This window comes from Psilocybe cubensis, chromosome 8 (assembly GCF_017499595.1).
Source record: "Psilocybe cubensis strain MGC-MH-2018 chromosome 8, whole genome shotgun sequence".
Classification (NCBI taxonomy): Eukaryota; Fungi; Basidiomycota; class Agaricomycetes; order Agaricales; family Agrocybaceae; genus Psilocybe; species Psilocybe cubensis.
The window spans coordinates 2,451,260-2,475,311 of record NC_063006.1 but is presented as its reverse complement, the minus strand read 5'-3'; the positions used below and the strand labels follow the sequence as shown (position 1 = coordinate 2,475,311).

Below are 24,052 nucleotides of genomic sequence, written 5' to 3'. Positions count from 1 at the left end.
ACACCTCAAAATTGGCCAAGAAATGGTTTGAAGAGCAGAATTTTAGAGTCCTCATATGGCCTGCACAATCTCCAGATCTCAACCCCATTGAACATCTATGGGAATACCTCAAAAGAAGACTTAATGAACATAAAGTCCCACCAAAGGGTATCCATGAACTTTGGGAGAGGGTTGAGAAAGAATGGAATGGAATACCCAAGAAAGTGGTGCAGAATTTGATTGCTAGCATGCCTAGAAGGTCTGCAGCAGTGATTAAGGCTAAGGGTGGACATACAAAGTACTAGTAGATATGATTTATTGATACTCAAGTGTTTAGCAAAAAAACTGTTCAAATGACTTAGCAAACTGTATATGCTCCTGTTTGGTCAATTCTTGGAAAAATCACATGATCAGTGTGCCATCCTTTAGCTAATACCCTCTAGTATACCTGTGAATAATCTCATATTTTTAATATTTTTAATTTCAAAGTTATAAATTAATCTTTTCATACGTGACCAACACTCAAACGGTTTTTTTGCCCACTGTATTATAGCTGCTTTCACTAAAGGTGACCTAGACGAGGAGCTTTACATGTTACAACCTGAAGGATTTCACCAAGGTGGTCCTAACATGGTTTTGAAGCTCAAAAAGTCGCTCTATGGTCTTAAGCAGTCTGCACGTCAATGGAACCTCAAGTTGCATGAGGCATTGTCAGATATGGGGTTCAAGTGTATAGAATCAGATCGCTCTGTCTACATCTATTCAGATGGAGATGTGAAAATTATTGTTCCCATTTACATTGATGACATCACCTTTGCCTCCAAATCAGACGCCGCCATAGATAGAGCTGTTAAGCAGCTAGCTGCGCGTTTTAAACTCCATGATCTGGGTCCTACACAGTATTTACTTGGTGTTGCCATTGAGCGAAATATGGCTGCTAAAACCATTTCCTTGCATCAGCGTCAGTATATCCTCGATATGCTTGATATATATAGCATGACTGATTCTAATCCGGTCAAAACACCTATGGTTGTGGGCACTATTCTGTCCAAGGCAGATGGACCTCAGAATGGAGAGAAGGTGGAATTTATGTGAAATGTTCCCTACCTCAATGCAGTTGGCTCCTTGCAGTATCTAGCCACCATGACCCGTCCTGACATTGCTTTTACTGTGTCCTATTTGGCATGCTTCAACTCCAATCCTAGGCCTAAGCATTGGGCTGCGGTTAAATATTTATTCCGCTACCTCAGAGGCACTCTGGAGGAGCTTCAAGGTGCTAAAACCATTTGGCTGTCTATGTCAATCAAGTTTCTTGGGATAGAACTTGATTCAGTCAAGATAGAAGCCCATCTTCCTCATGACAAAATTGTGTTTCTTCACAAGCTACTTGCTTTGTGGCACAATAAGAAGGTTGTGTCGTTACGGGAAGTGCAAGAACTGGCGGGTTACTTGCAATTTGCTTTGCAAGTGATTCCCTATTCTTGTACCTTTATCCGTCGCATCATTGATTTTTCAATAATTTTCTCCTCTTTATTTCAATGCCGCTATGTGCCTAAAGGAGTGCATGCTAATATCTATTGGTGGTCAGTTTACTGCCTGCCATAGAACAGCATCCGCTTTTTGTCCCCATCAAAGCCTGAAGTCTCTGTCTATACAGACGCTAGTGGTACCAAAGGATTGGGGGGTCATTTCAATGACAAGTGGTTCTCAGCTTGCTGTCCACAGCACTGGCGTCCACGCGATATCCAATTCAAGGAAGCTCTAGCAGTCTTGCAGGCAGTACTGCATTGGGGCAATCTCTGGTTTGGTCATCACATTGTGTTTTGTGTCAATAATGAATTGGTGGTGGAATGGTTGTCTTCTGGCACAGGCCACTCCGTTGCATCAATGCCTTTAATCAGGATGATCTTCATGTTGGCAGCGCATCTCAATTTTTTTTTCTCTTGTATCTGGATTCCTACTGCTCAAAAGGTGATTGCTGACGCCGCTTCTTGTTTCCAGTATAGTCGCATGTTTCAACTCAGGCTGACGCTAGAAAAAGAATCCTCATCAACAAAGTCCTGGATTATTGGTATAAAACACATACTGAATTCTCTCGTAGAGCCGCCTTTTACCTCTGGCATGGCCTTGCTTCTAGTACTCAAAAAACCTACTCCACAGGTCAGAAGAGCTACCTTGATTTCGTCACACTCAACCCAAAGTATCAAGCACAACCAGGAATATTCCTCCCTGCCAACCCAATTGCTGTCGCAGAATGGAATGGCCTTGCTCGCCAATAGAGGGCTCAAGTACACCACAATTAGATTCTACCTATCAGGTCTTTGTTCTCTCCATGTCGATGCAGGCTTGTCTCCCAAAAATCACATACCCAAACTCCCCATTACCCTCAATATCTTACAGCGCCTTGCTGGAGTCTCCGGCAATCTCTTTCTGTTAGATAATCTGAATTTGATGCTGCCACAAAGCTTGCGTGGGCAGGCTTTCTGTGCTGTGGCAAATTTACTGTCCCTAACAAAACTAAATTTAATCCAGCTGTACATTTATCCCGCTCCGCCGTCAAATTTGTTTCCTCCATTGCTGATCCCACCCATATCCGCCTCACACTCCCTGCATCCAAGACCAATTCCTTTTGTTTGGGTGTCACAATTTTAATCGCACAGGTGCCTAAAGGCTCCATCACCTGTCCGGTAACTGCACTTCAGGCATTGTTTCTGGCTGACCCACGTGAGCCTACTGCCCTATTATTTGCTGATGCCCTTGATGCTCCACTTTTGCATCAATCCTTCATTTTAATCTTGAAGCGCTGTCTAGCCGCCATAGGGCTTGATGAATCTAAATACTCCAGTCACAGCTTTAGGCGCGGGGCAGCAACTTCTGCTGCATGTGCAGGCTACTCAGACTTTGAAATTTACTGGTGCAGTGATTGTTACAAGCTATATATTGATACACCTTTAGACCACACCCTCCACCTTTCATCTTGTCTTTATCTGGCCCTGGCACCTCTCCCAGCTCCCAATCTGCTGGCTTTTCTCTGGGCTATCCCGGTGGCTTGAGCCTGGGCATACACCCTTGCCAATACCTCATGTGTCTGTTGGGTTGTCCCCTCGCAAGAGAGATTTGGCAACAAAAATCCATTATATTTTTGCATCCAAACCTTTCCGCATGCAATCATTTTCTCATTCACTCACTCAAGCTGAATGCACCATAGACTAGATACATAATATTTATCAGTCTATACACTGGTTTGGACTTTTTTTTTTTTTTTTTTTTTTAATCAACGATTTATATACTGGTGCGCGATAGCAGTCCAGTCTTCCATTAGTACAAATGCGGTAGCTACTAAGAGACTGTTTGCCTAAGCTACTAAGAGACCGTTCAAAACCAGCAACTAAGTAATCAAGAAAATTGGGCCAAGAAGGAAAATCGGGAGTATGTGACGTCAACCGCCCGCCGCCAAAGGCGACAGGCACCTCTCACAAAATAAGGAGTACAGCCAATGCCACGCACCTGGGGTAGGATGCCCGGCATAGGCCAGGGCATTCCGAATGGTCCAAAAGGAACGGACAGGCCAGTGGTACCGACTCTCCCTGGTTCATTGCATAATCCACGCTATCAATAACGCGAGCCAGGTCCCGTAGGAAGGCATAGCCGAAGCCAGCAGCTGCAGCGAACAGCTGGGGCGAACCACAGTTCCACACACAAATACACCACGAGCCTAGTGGGTGATTGGCCCTTGCCAACCCACCCATCCCTACAGAACATAATCACCCAACCCCTCTTGGGGCCAAGCGGAAGGCAAACGCCTTGGGGTTTGCCAGCAGGAAACCAATCAAGTACGCAATAGTTGTGGGTGTGCGTAACTTGCAGGACATCGGGGGGCGGTATGTCTTACCGCACCTGAAGATGTGAGAGCATATCTCCCAAGGAGACCCACACGGGCAGGAGGTATCCTCCTGTATGTTAAACCGGTTGTAGTACAAGCCGATGGGCGCATGATTCAGTATACACCTGCACAAGCGCGCGTACAGTTGGAAGCCGTATGACATAGAAGACAGCCAGGCAGACTTGTCCTTTCTACCTGGTAGGATTGGCTTTCCATCTAAGCCGTCGAGCACAAGAAAATTGCGCCCGCAATATTTGGCGCTCTAGAAGAGGTTATTCCAGAGGTCCGAGCGACAAATGACAGCCTCCCAACGGAGGCTATCATATGATGTCATCAGGTTGCGGTCCAAAGGAACTTGCAACTCGGTGGCATAAACGTGTGCCACATTGTGTACACCCCACTTCCAACGGGAGGAGATGTACACAAACGTGATTTGCGAGAGTGGTTTATCCTCAAACCACCTTTCAAGTGTCTGGCAGATAGTGACGGAATGCCCCTGCCCGGAGTGAATGGAAGGATCCACCGCCCACCTGGCCAATGCCATTGAGTTAGTGAAGACATAGAATTGCTTGCAATCCTCGTTGGACAATGCCAAGACGACTGCGTAACAAATGGCCATAAGTTCCGCATCAGGGGCAAGAACGCGGCCGGCAGCCCACCGAGATCGACTGACCTTGTCATGGCCGCGGAAAAGGACGACAGAGGCGATAGCCTGGTGCCGTCCAGTCAGGGGCAGACTGGAATCTGTCCCTGCATAATACTGACCCTCCCAACCCATCTGAAGTTGAATCATTAGGTTGTTGAGGTGAGTGCGGCGCTTGGGCTCAGACTCGGGGTTACCAAGGTCCAAGGACCAGTTGTCAAAGTGGACCCTATCCCTAAAGCGGTCTAGGAGTTGGTAGCCCGGCCGTGAGGACGGGTTCATGGGGAGCATAATCTTCTTTATGGTGAATAGAGCCGTGTCAGCTTCAGCAAGCATGCCACGGGTCTTGGCGTGCACTGTCAGGTCGTCAAGCGACATGGGGTGGGGTTCGGCGTTACCGTGATTACTACCAGAAAGGAAAGCCCGGACTGGATGGGTAGCGGTGAGAGTGGACAGACGTATGTCCATCCGCTCCAAAAGACACCGCAGGAGAAGGTAGATCGGAGGAAGCCCTGCAAAAGCTTCAACCCCGCCAGAGGGAGAGGTGCGAAAAGCGCCAGTAATCTAGAGAGCAGCTTGGCGCTGCATAGAAGCGAGGTGGTGAAGGGCCCCCTTATAGCGGGCGGCCTTGAAGAACCACAGACGATAGCCATACATAACAATGGGAAGCACGCATGCACGGTAGAGCATCCTCTTGTGTTCAGGAGAGAGGCTGTGAGTGGAGGACCCAAGCATCTTTATAGCCTTGACGGTAGAGAGTGCCTTGGTGGAGTAGAACCGGACGTGCTCTGTGAAGAGCAGCTTACGGTCAAAGAAGAAGCCTAGGTACCGCCAAAACGGCTTGGGCTTGAGAGGAGTGGCACCAGTGTAGGGGGCAAACCCTAGATCGATGGACGGATTCTCCTTAGAGTGTGACCGGTCGAAGTGAAAGACCTCAGACTTGTCATGCTTGAGGGCAAGACCAAACTTTGTAAAAAGGTCAAAGATGATAGTGTAGGCACGCCGGAGCGTCTCTACATTGGTGCAAAGGGAGGCCGACTGCACCACTAGGGTGCTATCGTCGACGTACGATAACAAGAAGCACCCCCTGGTGCGGGGGTCCATCTCAAATAGCCTCATGATGAAGACCAGGTATAGGGCAGAAAGGACAAGCGAGAGCACAGAGCCCTGGCCCACCCCAACATCCGCCTGACAAAGAGGAGAGACAAACTCACCCCACGCGTACTGCGTGAAGCGACTGACCAGATAGCTAGCAAAGAACACAATGAGGTTATTACTGAATCCCAGCTTGCGCATAACAGCCAGAAGAACTTCATGGTTAAGAGATGGAAAGAACTGAGCGACGTCAAAAGCAATGACACTAGTCTTGAGTCCCTTGGCCCACCCCGCGTGCACCATGTGCGTCAAGATGAGCCCGGAGTCTTTGGTGGACCGCTGCCTAATCCCGCCGATCTGATTAGGATGGAAGACGTTGGAGGCAACGCCGTCGAACTGGATGCAATTGGAAAGCATCTTTTCAATCAGTTTGCCAATTGTGTTGAGCAACACGATAGGCCTAAAGGCCTTTGGCGCGGAATAGGATGGCTTGTTTGGTTTTGGAATGATAACCGACAGGCTCTCTTTGAAGTGCTTTGGCCAGTGCCCAACAGAGAGGCAGGCGTTGGCCAAGCAAAGAAAGATGTGCCTGGCCGGGGAATGTCCCTTGACCAAGGCCTTGAGATGAGACCATTTAACATGGTCCAGCCCAGGGGCCGATACATTGGAACAGGAAGAGAGAGCCTCCTCAAGCTCCAATATAGAGAAGGGAACCTACTCCTGAACAGGGAGATCGGCGACGGCGTCAAGGGCAGAGATATTGACGGCCCTGTCCGAGGCGGAGTTGTACGTGTTATGCAAAGCATCCCACAGTTGAGGGAGTTCGTGGCAGGGCTCTCCGTTATATTGAATAGCCTCACACGGGGGTAACTTGCGCTGCTGTACCCAAGACATGAGGTCCTAGGCGCGCTTGTTGACTTCGGAGATCTCTGATATACGGGTATTGAAGAACTTGCGCTTCGCATCCTTGCAGGCTTTGCAAAAGGTTTTCCAGTCTTCCGGTGTGCCGGTAGCACGCCACAACTGGAGGGCGACAGCGCAGCTGTTGTTCCACCACTTCTTAGAGCGGCGGACAATGGTGACCTCTCTAGAGCATGAATCCCATGCACTAGAAAGGATGTCGACAACAGCTTGTGCCACCGCGTCGATCTGGTCAGGAGTTTCAAGGGGGAGCTCGGCGTCGATGCACCTAAGGCCTGTCTCAATATGCTAGATGAAGAGGCCAAAGGTCCCTTCATCAGGTTTCATCGCGCGGCGTGGGATAGCCCCAGTGTCGCGCAAAACAGAAAGTGTGGTGGCAATTGGAACATGGTCTGACTCCCCTATGTAGTCGTGCACCCGGAACGCCTGTGAAGTCAGGAGCTGGTTCGGAGGCACAAAGACGAGGTCAATCACGCTAGCGCGATTTCCCACGATGCGCGGGAAGTGGGTCGGCCCCGGGTTCACAAATGACGCCCGTTGCAACCCAATCTCCGCAGCCAAGGAGGTGAGGTCAGTAGCGCTCGCCAGATGCCCGGTAAACCCAAGATCCTATTCCAATGAGTAGCAATTGAAGTCCCCCCCATGTATATGAAGGGGGGTAGAGCAGGAGCCATCCCTTTCAAGTGGTTGATGGCGGTATGGGTATTGTCTGAGTAGACGTTCATAAGGTTATAAGACTCCCCATGAGAGAAGAGAGTCAGGATGAGGACATTGCAATGGTTGATAAGGTCACGACGCATGGAGGGATGGTACACACTCAAACGGTTAGACACATAGGCCATAACACGCGGGCGCGTACCTGGTTCAGGTAGGTGCACTATTGGCAACCACGCAGAGTGCAGGGGTGTGCCGATAACATCATCACCTTTCTTACTAATAGTAGAGGGTGCAGTGCGGACAATACGCCACGGAGGCTTTTGGATAAACAGAACGTTGTACATATTATTACAGCGCTTGAGGATAGTTTCTACGCTAAGAGCAGACTTGGCGCAATTGAAACAGACTATTCTAACTGGCAGTTCAGGAACGGTTTGACTCATTCTAGGAAGTGCAGGTCAAAGGGAGTCCACGATGTTGAGCAGCACGCTTGCGTACCTGGCGATAGGCCTCGACAAACCAATCCGGGTTGAAGCGATGGCGCCAATAAGAGCAAGCCCTATTAAACGCAGCATGCGCCTTGCCACAGTTGGGACAGTGAGGGGTATGCGGGCACTCCTTCCCTGCCGCAGTGGGGGGGACGGGTGGATCTGCATTAACACTAGTTTGGACTGGACCAGAGTATATAGTCACTTTAGTTTATATCCTGAAGTCCCCAGTTACTCCCTTTGGACTTTGGATTAGTTTCACCCAGTTACTTGATTTGGACTTCAGACGCTTCGTGCTCACTTATTCCTGTGCCCTACATTCTATAACTAGGTTGCCATGTAGCTCACACTGCCTTGAGCTCGCTTGCTTCAATAGATGGTGACCCCTTCTAGTGCTTGCCAATTAATACAGCAGTAAAGCAAGCATGATTCTATACCACGGTTCCCACATCATCCATTACTCTGACCATGGTTTCAGGTCTGCCTCTCTCTTCAAAGGTAACATTTCCATCAAAGGCAAGTTTGTCAAAAGTCTTGTCTAATGTACCACTCTCACTAATCCCCACGTTATTCTCAAGTTTTTTATCTGCTACCAAAGATCTGGAAGCATTGTTGTTCTACATGTCAATATCTTCAATCATTCTATCCTCTTCTGGTCCAAACTCGGACTCCACTTCCCCCATTGCTAAGGCTTTATCACAAATAGTTAGAGTACTAGTCAATCAACACTAGGTACTTCTGACAGTTGGACCTCCTATAACTGTCTAGAAAGCCTCTTTACCATCCCAGGCTAACTTTGGTATCAAATGGTACTATGTTATTATGCTTGGCAAAGTAGTTGGTGCTTTTTAGGATGAATGATATGTTTTACTCAATTATTTCAGTTCATTGTATTTTCATAGTGTTTACCTTAGGGATGATGTTCATGTTATCATGGAAAGGGTCAGTAGTGCCAGTTACAAGGGCTATAAGGATCAATTCAAATCTGTTAAGATATATAACTTAGCCAAGGTAGATAAAGGTGTCAAAGTTGTTAGAAATCCAGGTGATGAGCTCCTTTTTGGCCCTATTGAATAGGCAATTAGTTAGTTGTTTCTATGTTTATATAATATATACATTTATAATTGGAGTTGCACAATCCCTGATGGCTGGTTTGCCGTGTGACGTCATGTCACACACGCGAAAACATTACATATCTTGAGATTTGCTTGAGACATTGCTATTTCATGTGTTTTCAACTGTTTTCTCCCAAACTTTTTGCATTGAATATGTATTATAAAATATAAAGAATGATTCTGTAGCATAAGATATGCCAAAACGTCAAAAATGAGTACATGATAGCACAATTTATGAAAATGATGTTATCTTTGATGATTGCCTTGAAGATTATCAAGTTAACATTGTCTTGTTTATATGCAATAACATTTAAAACTAATAGAACTAGATACATATATACCCATAACCAACATTTTTTTGTATAAATTTCCTGTCAAATGTTTACAAAAACTTCAATATACATGAACAGATCTGCAGTATACTATACATAATTGGGAACTTGTTGTGATAGTTTAAGTATCACTTCCATCATCATCTTCCCATTCTTCCTCTTCATCCTTGTCTTCTTTGCTCTCTTCATCCTCTTCTTCAATAATCCAAGTGCTATCAACCATCAAATCAATTGCCTTGATTAATATTTCACGGATATCATTAACACGGGTAAGAAGGCAATCAGATTGCATATTTGGAGCACCAGCTTGTTTAAAGAGCTTGAGCTGATCAGTAAGACTTTTTCCTTTTAGTCCAGGAATCTTGGTCTTGTCTAAAATAAGATTTAGCTGCTGAAGTTGTGCTGCTGTATCTTTGGTATTTTGCTCTTGAGTTTCTCTTTGCTTGGTTTTCTGTTCCTGACGTGTGTTGCGGAAATCAACAAGGTCTTTACATCTCTTTCTTTCTTTCTTTCCTGAATTCCGTGCTAGATTTTGAATATACTGATAGTCTTCTTCTTTTGTAAATTTGGCAGCAACAAATGACTGAGTTTGATTACAAAAATACATTGATATTGCATTATAATCCAAAAGAGTAAGCTGGGGTTGGTGCCGCATAAGAACCCTAAATACACCAAGTGCACTTTTATTTTCATCATTTGTTGCTGGCATCCATGCAAGCTGCTTTTCTTCTGCAGTTGATTCATCAATCAAGCCTCCTGGTGCAAATTCTAATGTAAACCGATCCCAAGTTTTAGCAGCACCCTCAAGAAATACAACAAGAAGCTCCTCAAAGTAAGGCAGATCAGGAAGAAGAAATTTAATTTTGTGCAAAACATCAATATTTTGCCATTCATCTCCATTGAGTGTTGCTGTTTTTTATGAAGTTAAAGGGTCCAGATCAATAGTAAGGATTTTGGGATTTTCAATAAGTTTCTACAAATGATTGTAAACTTAAGAATGAAGAGGGCCAAGATCAAGCATATTCTGTCTCTGTGCATTTGAAGCTTGGATGGCCTTCATGTAAGGATAAGAAACACATTCAGCATAGATTGCTAAAACTGCAAGCTCGCTATGTTGAAGCAGGCGAGCTCGGGGCAGTGTGAGCTACTCGGCGACCTAGTTATAGAACGTAGGGCGCAGGGATAAGCGAGCACGAAGCGTCTGAAGTCCAAAGTGAGTAACTGAGTGAATTGAGCAAAGTGCTAACAAACTAACCTGAAGTCCGAAGTGAGTAACTGGGGACTTCAGAATGTAAACTAGAGTGACTATATACTGTGTAGACTCAAGTACTCTGGTCTACCTAGGTTTACTCTGGTCCAGTCCAGACCAGTCTATGGACTGATAAATATCATGTGTCTAGAATGGTCTGGAGAGCAAATGAAGATAAGAAGAAAGTAATCTAATCTGATAAGATAGCAAAGTGAGGGAGACATAGAGAGCAGTTTTAACACTCCCCCCTGTTCTGACAAGTCTCCAGAACAAAGAAAAATAACGCAAAACAGAGAAAGAAAGATTAAAGTTTGAGACCCATTTTATCTCTACAAAAGTCCACTTTGGGAGGTGAGAGGGGTTTGGTGAGAATATCAGCAGCTTGCTGATCAGTAGGAATATAAGAAGGAGAAATCTTTCCAACACCAACAGCATCCCTAAGCCAATAATAGCGCAAATCAAGGTGCTTCATCTGTCCATGGTGCTCTGGATTCTTGGAAACACTGATAGATGACTGGTTGTCCATATGCAGCACAGAGGGCTCAGTGACTGTGTAGCCAAACTCCTCAAGGATATTGCGCATCCACACAATCTCCTTGGCTGCCTCCACCGCAGCAATGTACTCTGCCTCAGTAGTAGACAGAGTTACAACAGTTTGGAGTTTGCTTGCCCAGCCAATAGCACCTCCAGCTAGAACGGTCAAATAACCACTCGTAGAGCGTCCAGTATCTACACAATCACCATGTGCAGCATCAGTGTAGGTGACAAAGTTATCATGGCCCACAGCGCCAGAATAAGTCAACTTGTAATCCAGAGTGCCTCTGAGATAGCGGAATAAATGTTTAACCGCAGCCCAATGCTTAGGCCCAGGATTGGAGTTGAAGCGTGCCAGATAGGACACAGTAAAAGCAATGTCAGGACGGGTCATGGTGGCTAGATACTGCAAGGAGCCAACTGCATTGAGGTAGGGAACATTTCGCATAAATTCCACCTCATCTCCATTCTGAGGTCCATCTGCCTTGGAAAGAACAGTGCCTACAGCCATAGGTGTTTTGACCGGATTAGAATCAGTCATGCCATATGTATCAAGCATATCAAGGATATACTGACGCTGATGCAAGGAAATTGTTTTAGCAGCCATATCTCGCTCAATGGCAACACCAAGTAAATACTGTGTAGGACCCAGATCACGGAGTTTAAAACGCGCAGCTAGCTGCTTAACAGCTCTATCTATGGCAGCATCCGATTTGGAGGCAAAGGTAATGTCATCAATGTAAATGGGAACAATAATCTTCACATCTCCATCTGAATAGATGTAGACAGAGCGATCTGATTCTATACGCTTGAACCCCATATCTGACAATGCCTCATGCAACTTGAGGTTCCATTGACGTGCAGACTGCTTAAGACCATAGAGCGACTTTTTGAGTTTCAAAACCATGTTAGGACCACCTTGGTGAAATCCTTTAGGTTGTAACATGTAAATCTCCTCGTCAAGGTCACCTTTAGTGAAAGCAGCTGTAATATCAACAGAGCGCAACTTCAAGTCTCCAATGGCGGCCAGAGCCACAATCAAGCAGAAAGTAGCAGGGCGGAAAGTAGAAGCAAAGACCTCATGGTAATCAATGCCAGGGCGCTGACTGTAGCCCTTGGCAACAATACGAGCCTTGTAGCGCTCTATACTGCCATCTGCATTTCGCTTGATTTTAAAGACCCAACCACAGCCAATTGCCTTTTGACCCGGAGGGAGCTCAACTCGCTCCCAAGTTTGATTGTGCTGCAACAGATTGAATTCTGTGTTAGCAGCCTCTTTCCACATGTGCGCATCAGGCACTTTCATTGCCTGTTTGAATGTGCGCGGATCTGCGCTTGAAACAAGCCCAGCAAACTCCACCTCTTCAAATCCAGGATCATTGGCTTCAGGTGGTTCAGGATCATGTGAGAGCTTCCACCATTTACCAGGCTGCTTAGGAACGCGAGTAGTGCGTTTTAATGTTGCGGAATCAACTGGAGCACACTGGTGGCGTGCAGGCTTAGGAGGAGGTGCAGAAAAGGCCTCAGGCTGTGGCGGTTCAGCTGGCTGTTCAGGAGGCGCAATAGGCACTTCTGGCTCAATGACAGGACTTGGAGTAGAGTCATCCTCATCATCATCAAAGTTGAAGCCATTAGAGTTCCCCCCTGAATTGGGAGGTGGTGCACTTGCAGAAGAAGTGGGAAGAAGGTCAACCTTTGGCATAGGGCCAGTGGACACCCCAGGGAAGCACCTTTCGTCGAAATCAGCTCTCTCAGAGATAATGAACCTTTTGGTGACTGGGTTGTAAAACTCCCAGCCCTTGTACCCAGTAGGATACCCAACAAAGATACACTTTTCCATATGAGGCTGCAACGATTTGCGCTTATCTTCCTGAACATAAACATATGCAAGGCAACCCCAAACCCTCAAATGACTAACATCAGGTTTGCGCTTGTTCCAGCTTTCATACGGAGTCTTATCCGGTAGAGGAGCTGTAGGAACACGATTCCATACATGCATGTATGCTGCAACACAGCGACCCCAAAACGAAGGTGGAACACGAGCCTCATTGAGCATGGAAGTAACATGTTCTGCCATGGTGCGATTTGCACGCTCTGCAACTCCGTTCTGTTGTGGGCGGTTTCGCGTTGTATGACGACGCTCAATGCCACACTGGTCAGTGAATTTGATGAAAGCATTTGACATGTATTCACCAGCTTTGTCATCCTGCAGCGCTTTGATCTTAAAGCCTAATTTGTTCTCAGCCCATGCTTTGTACGTTTGGAACGCACTGAATGCATCGCTTTTGCGCTTAAGAAGCACAGCAGCTCTACTCTTTGTATGGTCATCAATAAAGGTTATCCAGTAGCGATAGCCTTCAGGAGTAGGGGGCGAGATAGGACCTTTCAGATCTGAGAAGATAAGCGCAAGCGGAACATCTGACATGCTTGGTGAAGAAGGAAATGAGTTGGAATGCATCTTGCCTGCAAGGCAAGGTTCACAAATGGGGTCAGGCTGTTGCTGTGAATTCAGCTTGAGTCCGGTGACCATACCCTCTCTAATCATCTTCTGGATGTCAGTGTAGCTATGATGAGCAAAGCGACGATGCCAGAGACTGATATCAAGGGGTAGAGTGGAATTGGAGGAAATGAAGGCAGATTCCGAAATAGGAACTGTATAACCATTCAATAAAGCGCAGTTTGATGTACTAACATCTGCAGAGAAGAGACAAGCTCCTTTGCGATAAAACTCCATCAGATTAGCATCAATGGTGATTTTGAAGCCTTTGTGCTTTGTGAGGTATAGAACAGACAGTAGATTGTTTCGGAGATCTGGTACATGTAAAACTCTAGTTAACTCGACGCCTCTTGACTTTATTCCATTTACAACTGGTTCAAAGAACACAGTGCCCACCCCTGCAGAATAAATAACTCGTTCATCTGCTAATCGGATTGGAATGCGAAGAGGGGTGTAATTTCTAACCCAATTGCGGTGGGGCGTCATATGAGAAGTCGCCCCTGTGTCTGCAATCCAATCGTCATTAGTTTGGGGTGAAATGGAAGAGGGAACATCGGTATTAAGAGCACTTGCATTTCCAGCAAATTCCATGTCCTTGGACTCTTTTTCCTCCCTGGATGCCTCTGAGGCCTTGTGCGCTCTATTGCCTTTGCGAGCCGCTTTGACCCCCTCCTTCGCATCTTTTTGCGCAGCAATGAACTTGTGACACTTGTCCATTGCATGATTGGTCATATCACAAAATGCGCACTTGGGCTTGGATGCAGAAGAGGCTGGAGCGGTCTGGAACGCGGTGGCGAGTGCAGGCAACTCCGAAGCGCGGCGACGTCGCTGTATGTCCTCTGTGACAAAGGCTTGATGAATTGTAGCCTTGTCCAACTTGTCCAAAAGGAGAAGTGAGGATGCAAATGAACTGTACTCTTCTGGGAGTGCCCTGACCAGAGCAAGCGAAGCAAGCTCTTCATCAAGCTTAGCCAGATCAAACCCCTTAGGGCGAAGCTGCTGAATTAGCAACATGGCTTGCTCAACTCTATTGATTAGGGTTTGAAGGTTTTCACCTTCCTCCTTTCGGATGGAGAACAGATCATCATATGCATTAAAGCGGTTGCCAGGGCGCTTTTGCTGATGTACAGTGGCGAGGGCATCCCACATTTTGATAGGATCATCCTTGATGGCTTCCACATGAACCCTCTGATCATTCTCCAAACTGAGATAGATCAAACCACATGCTTTGTCTCTCTGCTCAAAATAGGTTTCAAGCAAAGCTTCCTCCTGAGCAGTAGGCTTGTCTGAGAGCGTTGGCTGTGCTCTAGCACCGCTGACAATGCGCCATATCCCTTTAGACTGGAGATAGGCGGTCATCTGGCCTGCCCAGGTGTTGTAGTTGGTTGAGTTCAATAGAGTGATTTGGGGATCAGAAGTCATTATTGCGAATTGCGAAGGAACGTGTAAGCGGATGGATACGAGTATTGGTAGTAATGTGTGGGGATGTGTAATAATGTGTGGAAACAAACTAGGCGTTACCCGGAGCTCGGGGTGCGATGCGAACGCAAGTTGAAAAGACGAAGTTAAACTAGCCTAATTTAAAAGGGTTACTTTTAACTAGAAATAACTCGGGGATTAGGCGACGGGGGCCCGCTCAACCGAGGTTAACAAGTCGCGTAAGGCGTGCTCGTTCAACCCTACTAGCAGGGTTTTCCGTTCATGGGGGTGGGTATTGAATGCGGAAAATGAAGAAAAAAGAAAGAGAATGAAGAGGATTACCAATGCTCATCAATTACAATTCCACGAGCATCACGTGTGTCCAAAGCGTGAGACATTGAACTTCGTGAATTTGTGAAGATATTTGGTAACTTGAGTACTTACGGACCACAAATACCACAAATTTCTAGTGTTTAAGGAGATGTAGCAATAGTATCACCACCTTTCCATGTGCATGCACGCCCACCATCTACACCTCGACATTCGGTTGTGCGCTTGCACTTTGTACACGGTACCTTGCACACAATGTTACAATTAAGTACATTGCTGTTCCCTGCGCACGTAGTTTTGAGGCATCGACGGCATTTGCGCAGAGAACGTTTACGTTTACTGTCGGGAACGATGCGTCTGCGCTTAGTTGGTCGATCATTGTTGACATTGTCTTCATTGTGATATTGCAAATCGGACGACGTTGAAGACAATGTACTAAAGTGAATTCAAATTAAGTTGAGACTTGGTTGAACTGAAAAGTATGACTCACCGGACTGGCACTTCAACATTTGTAGCGGAAAGGGACAATAGTCTGGGATCAATGGAAGAGTTGGAAATGTTCTGAGTAGGAGGACTGGGTAATGGGGGGCGAGAGATAGAAAGATTAACAGAGAGCGAAGAAGGAACCTGGTTGGATTGTAATGACTCGGAGTCTGGTATCTCGATAACTCCATGTCGAGGCTGTGTTGATACAGATGTTCCCGAAAGGTATATTGGAAAAGGCTGCTTTTCTGCAGCAAAGACATTTGCTGTCACTTTAAGAACCTCTAGCTTATCTTGAATGAGCTCTTGCGATGCGCGAATATTTGTCATCTTTTCCCATGTCTTTGAGTAGGCTGCCAACACCTCGGTGGTGATATATACTCGTTCCTTTCCATTTGCGGTCCGGTTCCACTCTTGTGCAAATGCTTCAAAATTAATCCGACTTTGGCCAGCGTCGTTAGCAAGAGCGGCAAAATCCCGAATCTTCAAAAAGAAATACTTTCTGGCCTCCAAAGTTGTAGGCGGTAATACAGGCAAAGCTAAGCCTTGCCGCTTACGAAGCCAATTGTCACTTGAGTTGAGTCGATATTGGATTTCAGCCTCAGCGCTATATGGCTCCATTCCCAGCCGTATTCGGAGCGAATCTAAATATGAAAAATTATGTGAACATGGGGAAGATAGAAGTTAGGTGGATTTTAATTATATACCTGGAAATTTGCAAACCCCAAACTCTTCGGTGGTCTTCTCATAAAGATCCCCATTTATCCACTCTGTATATGAGGCTGATCCATCAATAGTATCGGAGAGATAGTTTAAAAGAAAGGAGGTCCGGTTTATTAGTGCAATATCATGGTGGTACTCCCAGTCCACACCAAAGATATGCTTTGCAAATGCCTAGTATAAGATTTGGAGTTACAAAGTGCATTGTATTAAGCCAATAATCTTGTAAAAACAGAAATGTGATAACCAACCTGTAGATTGTACCAGGTTCTATGATCGGTCAAGCAGTTAACTGTAAGTCTTGGTCCGGCTATGAAAGTAATAATCCGTATACATGTTAGCATAGTGCTATACAAACTATCCAGCATTTAAAATCTTACCGTGAAGAGCACCAAATTTTCGGTAAATGTCACCATGCGGGCCGCCTTCAACATTGTTTGTTCCCCGTAGACATTTATACTTTTGGAGACCATATTTGTCAATCCCTGCTCGCTCGTATAGGACAACTCCTTCGATGTCGGATAAATAGCCTTCACGTGCAAGTTCAATTACAGCATTAGCTTTCTGTTGCGCATCTGCACTAAAAAGTGGCAATCCTGTCTTGACGTCCAAGGCATTGCCATAAGTCTCAAAGACCAATTTTAATGCAGGAACAAGAATACTTGGAGAGGGGACATATCGGGGGGTGCGTTCGGCAATAAATCGAGGATTTCTAAGCAGCATTTGCTCAAACGTGAGGTTGAAGTGTTTTTGGCAGGCCTCATCGACTGTCACTCGAATTTTGGGATCCCAGCGCATCAAATGGTCGCGCATAGCACGAAGAAAAGAAGGGCGTGCGCCATGATTGACTGATATGGGGATCATATGGAATGCATGGAAAATGTCCTTTTTGACTCGTGTATACTCGGATTTGGCATCGGGAGGTGAATTAATCAACTTTTGAAGGGTATTCACAATAGAATGTTGGGTTGCGGACTGCACTCGCTGAGCATCTAATGATAGATTACATCAATACAAATCCGGATGAAGCAAGTTATAAGCATTAGTTAACAAACCTTCGCAATTTTCAATCTTTGAGTATGCCTCAAGCATATCTAAAGCAACAAGATCCGATGTGTCTTGAGGTGAAACCTCGGTTTCTTCGCCCAAATCATTAGCCAAAGATGCAGTGTCATCTAAGAAGCTATCTTCCTCAATACTAGACCCAGAAAGCAGATTGTCTTCTAGATTGGTATGCTTTTTGGATGCCTCAATATTAGGGCGCGATGCACTGCTCATTAACTTCAAATTTTGAAGATTAATATGGATATATAGTCATCGTTGCAACTTGCTTACCTCGGACGGTGATGCTCGGAAATCAAACTCCATTAATAGGAGGGGTGCAACAATTTTAAATGTTGACATATGTGGATCCAAAGAAGACGCTCGTATTTGCTCTAATGTAAGAGCTCCGGATTTTGTTTTTCCTTTCTTGTTGTGTCCCAGCGATGGCAAATGAAGCATCACAGCAGCCGAAGGAGATATCACGGTGTGTATATCAAGAACAAGGCGATTGCGATTTGGTGTTTTAACTCGAATGTTTCCAAGTGTTGTAGGTTGGTTAGGAGATATGACACCATACGCAATTGGGTCGCTACCTTCTTGGGAGAGCAAGGCGACTGGTGTTCCAGCTGGCGAATCAAACTGTGGACGGGCAATAGGCGCGCATTCCATTGCCTTCTCAAAAAGTATGCGCGATGCAAAAACATCACGTGCGGCATAATGAAGAAGCTCGGAGCTTAGTGATTTGAGCTCCCAGTCCTCGCATCTTCTAAGTCGTTGCTCTTTTGGAAGATATTGCTTAAGAATACCCTCGCACAGGGCTTCAAGAGATCCAGATGCCTTTCGGGCAATTAATCCGCGCTCGACGCAGTATTCTTTCAAATCAATAAGATTGAAAGTCAGCTGCGAGCCGAGAATTGGAAACTGTTTTTTTAATCGAGTGATGTCGCCCTTGATTCCAGATCCAATTTTAAAGACTTGATTTGATATTAAAAGTCGGAGGAGGGATGGTGGTAGTTTATTACCGAATTTATGAACCTTTGAATCATTTAGTACAGTTTAAATATAGTTGAATTATTACGCACGGGTATGACATAGATCACGTTTGGAAGGCTGTGAGGGGCAATTTGGATTACCGACACTCCAATCTTCCGTGACAAATTCCATTCAGCATCAAGGCTAACACACAGATATCTTTCAGAATCAGAATCAAGGGATGATAGAAGAGCAGCAAGTGTGGATTCTGTCACATCCCACGATGCCAACCAGGACACTTTGATGTCATCGGGTAAATCAAGTGCCGTCAAACCATGAGCAGCAGCCGTAGGCATTAAATCTTCAAAGAGTTCTGGGAATGCGCTATACAGAAGTGGTTTGTCCTTATACATAGTAATACTTTAGCTTCTTTTTACTGATCAAGACAAATCCAAATATCAACATACCTTGACCGGGTCATCCGAATACATAACACTTGGATTATCATGTCCGTAGCGCTTTACAGATTTGGCAATTTGTTGTAAAGGGCCTGAGCGCTCTTCATGAGATTTAGTGAGAGTAAGAGCTTGTCCCTGGATATACTTTGAGTCCATGCACGTAAATAGTGCAGTAAATACTGGTACACCGTCAACCTTTGCAATATGCTTGTTGACCTAACGCAATGGAGATCAGTAAGAATTGACACAAATAGAAGTAATATATTTGATTATTACCTTGTGCGAGTCATCGATTGCGATTTGGTCAGGTGCAAGACATGCAGTGTGTTGATTAGCGTCACTTTCATCACGTTCAATGGCTTTATTCATCATGCTCGCAAGGTATCTCTCGCTTGGAACAAACCCTGCGTATTTGTCAGGATCCGTAAAGTTCCCAAATGAATCAGCCTTTGGCGGAACAAATGCATGTAGCGTTTCCTGTCCTATTGACGTTGCGTGCTGCTGTCCACGAACCATCTCGAAAACTGCCTCGAGATATTGGTTTTGAATTTGACTGAATTTGAACGTATGATTTTCAAGCAACATTGACCGATAGCCGCTCGGACCCATCTTATGTTGGTTACAAACTCGAAGTTGACGCAGGAGGCGCGTGGAAACACCGCTCCGACGAGATAGCACAGCTGGAAAGGCCAATCGTAGATACGCAGGCAAAGAGTTGACTATAGCTGTGTTCCAACCTCGGAAAGCCGACTTGCACCCATCGCGGCAGTAATATTTCCACGTTACAATGTAGAAATTATCCTCGATGTCAATAATTCGACGAGGACGTGAGGCTCCATTCTTCTCTAGAGGAGTTCCACAGTTTGGACAGCACAAAGTCTTGACAAAATCATGAGGAATCCAGACGTAGATCCGTGGGCGCCAAAGCGTGGGAAGATCGAATCGGTACTTAGAAAGTAATATGCACGGCTCAGGAGGATTTATCCAGAACGACGGCGGTGCATATGCTCGAGTATTATCAGAGAACATTGCAGGAATTCCACGCTTTCTGCCATGTTTTGAGTAGATAAGTGGCTGAACAACAGACACAAAAAAGTCATATAGCCACTTGGGCATATGCTGTGGTCTTTTGAACCAGGCTGACATATGTGCATGATGTTGAATTAAAAGAAAATGCACATATATACAAAGAACATACCTGTGTGTTTTTCCTTTGGACTTGTTTTAGCAGGTTCTTGCCTTGGCTTCCCAGCCTCGTCCTCGCAATCACTAACTTCTGCATCGTCATCCGTATCACTATCCTCATATGTAGCATAGGGGGTAAAAAACGGTTCTAAAATATGTACTGTTAGTCATATATTCTCACACAGATACCCACACTTACGACGCTGTGAGTGTGAAGCAACTTCACGTAGCTGGGCAAGGGTTATCTGAGGCATATTTTGGTCTTCCAAGTCCCGTTCACCCATAACTGACACATGAGCGGCATCCGTTGACGTTGACGGCTGATTGTCAGCCGTCGTCAATAAGGGTGATGTAGGCGTTGAATCTGTAAAATTTATTCAACAGTAAATATAACAAGTGTATATATATCCGAGAAAGTGATAAATCACTTACTAGTGCTCTGATTCGCATTTATGTCATTTTTTTTCAATGCCTCACGCTCAAGTTCATCCAGAACAAACAAGTCTTCCAGTGTCAAGTCAAACTCAAGGCCAAACTCGTCGTCTGCTTCGCTATCTACAAACCGCGTCTGTTAGTGCAACACGTCATTGACGCGTACGTGATTTAATTGACATACCTGTAACATCACGGTCACGAATAACAGCAGACTCGGACGCGTCTTGAAAAGTCTCCGCTGGCGGTGTTTGGACGGCGTCAATTCTCGACACATTGCTGTGGGAGCATGCAGGTTCAATAGAACCGGCTTGATAATCTCCTTCGGACTGGAGCAAAATGTTTGCTGACATTCACTGTGAAAGTACACAGACCAATGAATAAATACACTCGTTCTAAGCTAGATACCGAAAGGGCTTACCTGCACGTTTAGTCTCAATACTGTTCAGAATAAAAGCTGGATGGACAATGAAGGGAAAGAGGTATTGAGCTTGTCGCTCGTTAGTTGCAGCGAGTTACAGTTTTGGTACAATAACGGAGTTGGGACTTTAGAATGGATTAGCTAATGAACTGAAAACGGTGTACTGGCAGATAACAATAGGGGCATGGCAGATAACATTTGCAGTGGCAGATAACATATACCTGTTTCTGAGCACACTCACTCGCTCATTGTCAAATTTGAAGTGAAAATAGTATTCTATGGCCTACAAACAACATTACTGTTAACTTTCACGGTGTAAAGTTGTAGAGTTATCGAATAAAGAGCAAAAGGATGTCTTCCCGGAAGATTCCGGGCAGATAACTGGCAGATAACATACCCACCCCCATGATCGGTAAACCACTAGCAGCGGCAATGTATGGCCGGGCCTGGTAGAGGATAAAAGACAAAAAAAAAACTAAAATGACCGTTTTGTGAAAACTATGCAGAAAGCAACTTGGTTCGCAAAACACGGAATTGGAGCGCTTAGAGCGCGGGGCCCATAACCTGTTGAAGCAGGCGAGCTCGGGGCAGTGTGAGCTACTCGGCGACCTAGCTATAGAACGTAGGGCGCAGGGATAAGCGAGCACGAAGCGTCTAAAGTCCGAAGTGAGTAACTGAGTGAATTGAGCAAAGTGCTAACAAACTAACCTGAAGTCCAAAGTGAGTAACTGGGGACTTCAGGATGTAAACTAGAGTGACTATATACTGTGTAGACTCAAGTACTCTGGTCTACCTAGGTCTACTCTGGTCCAGTCCAGACCAGTCTATGGACTGATAAATATTATGTGTCTAGAATGGTCTGGAGAGCAAATGAAGATAAGAAGAAAGTAATCTAATCTGATAAGATAGCAAAAGTGAGGGAGACATAGAGAGCAGTTTTAACACGCTATCGGTAGAAGAGCAGTTGAGAGCATTTATAAGATTGGTTTCCATATGGTTGAGTGTTGAGTTTTGTTTGTTAATACGGAGATTTTTTAAAAACAGCTTGAACTCTTCTTTATACAAAAGAAATGCAGCAAATGCATTGCAATAGGATTGAAACCAGTTGTTGAAAGTATTTGGAAATGTAAATGGAACTCCAATGTGCTCCCACTACCAAAAGCGGAATACATCATGGTGCCCTTTCTTATCAGCCTTGTGGTTAAAGATAGCTCCAGCAATTTTAATAGTTTTAATTGCGCCTCGAGTTGATTTAGAAAAGGCTCTCTCCTGAGCAGCTGTGGGTATATTTCTATCCTCAAGAATAGTAGCACGCTCTTGTATAACAGGACCATTATCACAATTTGCCAACAGAACTGGACGGATAACATCATCACTTTCATTCTCATTCCACCACCTAAGCATTGCTATATAGCCACCCTTGACTGTGTTTAAGTCTTTGTGGCATCCACATCTAGCCCAAATAAATAATCGAAGAAGTTGCTTTTCAGAGTCTGGAAGGCTATCAAAAGCAGTCTTTCCAAGTTGCGCAATTGCAGTCTCCAATATAACAGTTTTTCTTTCTCCTTTTTGGATTTCTGATAAAGCATCACATTTTTTCTGCCCTCCTGCCTTCTTTATCATAGCTACTTCAGCCTTTTAAAAATATTCTGAAACTTCTTCAAAAGACATTTCAAGCATTCTTTCCTCTCCAAGCTGTTGATCAACTGCAGCTGCCTTTATTGCCTCTAATAAATGAGCATCTTTCTTTTTCTTTGCACAATGATTGGTATTTATCCCCATAAGTTTTATAAAGAGTTCTGCAATTTTAAAAATGGATCCAGATTGCTTGCCAAGTGGACTATTATTGTAAATGCTAAGAATTCCCTCCAATGATTTTTGCCAATCTGCTACAGCTTCTGCACTTGTACCATCCCGTAAAGATTGGATTCCAAGTGAACGAGTAACATGCTGTTCAAATGTGGTATTGTCAAGTATTGTGGAGTTTTTTGCAAGAAGATGAACATATTGGGAATTATAATTGATGCTCCGGTAGCCTGTACCATTGGCACTAAAGGTCATTCCATCTGTATTCTTCATTTTATATCCAAGTTGAATTTGTGCAGCAAAGTAACCTTTACGAAGAATGCAAGACACCGAAGCCCGACTAATTCCACCAATAGCTTCCAATCCCATAGATTTTAACACGGCCATTATAATATCTTGGATATAATTGCGTGAGCAGCCAGCCTTAACAAGAAGGCAAACAACATCCCAAGTGCTTTCTGTAATAACTCCTTTGCTGGTAAAATGATGCACAGATTGCTCTTGATAAATTTTATGATGCAAATTAGCAAGAGCTTTATTCTTGGTAGCTTTGGTGTATTCCAAGGTTTTGCGCAGATTCAGTGCCTCTTTTTGAAGATCCTGCAGATGGTCATTGGATATACTAAGCTTGGAATGTGCATCAGCCAATTGGAGAAACCATTGGGATAAGGATTTAGATAAGGTCTGTCGCAATTCTTTATTAGCCTTTTTAAGTGATAAGTGGGATTCATGTGACTGCTGAGCTCCACGTAAATGCTGTATGGATGCTTGTTTCTCTGCTGTCTTTAAAATCATAATTTGTTCCTCTAATTGAGAGTTTTTAGCTTTCTAGCGCTTTGTAGTTTGACGTTGCATGCGAAGCTCATGATAAGTGTCTTTGCTTTTAGACTTCATCAAGGAGGCTTCATTCTTATGCTTGTCCAACTCCAAAAGAGCACTTTCAAGCCTTAAACTTAGACCAGCACACTCTTTTTCCTTCTTAAAAAGCATGGTCTCTAATTCCTTGATACGTGATTGTGCAGCTTTAAGTTCTTCCCAAAGACTCTCCAATGCAGTCTCTGAGTCAAGCGCAGCTTTCTTTTCTGCTTTAGCCTCTCTGGCTGCTGCAATGGATACAACCCGTTTTGCTTTGCCAGGCGGCATGATAGTTAAGAAATCTTGCATATTGCAAAATAATAAATTAGAATAAAACATCCTAGCTTTATATAATAGCTCACCAAAGGTTATAGACAAAAAGCTATTTAAAAGCAGGCTTATAGGTTGCAAAAAAAAGTCTGTTAAATTTATTTAGCGATAGTACAACTCTAGAATAAAGAAATCTACTTACTGGAGATATACACAATCAATATGTGGTCAAAAGGGAAAAGAAACAAAGATATTGGGTCTAAA

The 24,052-nt window shown here is 44.7% G+C and overlaps 3 protein-coding genes across 3 annotated transcripts; all 3 read right to left on the bottom strand.

Annotated features, from left to right (window-relative positions):
* Nucleotides 1-4,124: 4,124 nt before the first annotated feature.
* Nucleotides 4,125-4,883, bottom strand: JR316_0009275 (uncharacterized protein; the record flags this gene model as incomplete). The annotated part of the gene is made up of 1 exon (XM_047894979.1): nucleotides 4,125-4,883. The coding sequence occupies one exon, from the start codon at nucleotides 4,881-4,883 to the stop codon at nucleotides 4,125-4,127; it is 759 nt and encodes a 252-aa protein (XP_047746438.1).
* Nucleotides 4,884-6,500: 1,617 nt separating this feature from the next.
* Nucleotides 6,501-7,522, bottom strand: JR316_0009274 (uncharacterized protein; the record flags this gene model as incomplete). Its single annotated transcript, XM_047894978.1, has 3 exons — nucleotides 6,501-6,809; nucleotides 6,939-7,130; nucleotides 7,355-7,522. The coding sequence occupies 3 exons, from the start codon at nucleotides 7,520-7,522 to the stop codon at nucleotides 6,501-6,503; spliced, it is 669 nt and encodes a 222-aa protein (XP_047746437.1).
* A 7,819-nt stretch (nucleotides 7,523-15,341) lies between these two features.
* Nucleotides 15,342-20,789, bottom strand: JR316_0009273 (Werner Syndrome-like exonuclease; the record flags this gene model as incomplete). Its single annotated transcript, XM_047894977.1, has 14 exons — nucleotides 15,342-15,387; nucleotides 15,434-15,577; nucleotides 15,633-16,269; nucleotides 16,333-16,395; nucleotides 16,726-17,337; nucleotides 17,401-17,626; nucleotides 17,681-18,424; nucleotides 18,472-18,765; nucleotides 18,829-19,035; nucleotides 19,096-19,958; nucleotides 20,018-20,152; nucleotides 20,204-20,368; nucleotides 20,437-20,559; nucleotides 20,621-20,789. The coding sequence occupies 14 exons, from the start codon at nucleotides 20,787-20,789 to the stop codon at nucleotides 15,342-15,344; spliced, it is 4,428 nt and encodes a 1,475-aa protein (XP_047746436.1).
* Between the last annotated feature and the right edge of the window lie 3,263 nt (nucleotides 20,790-24,052).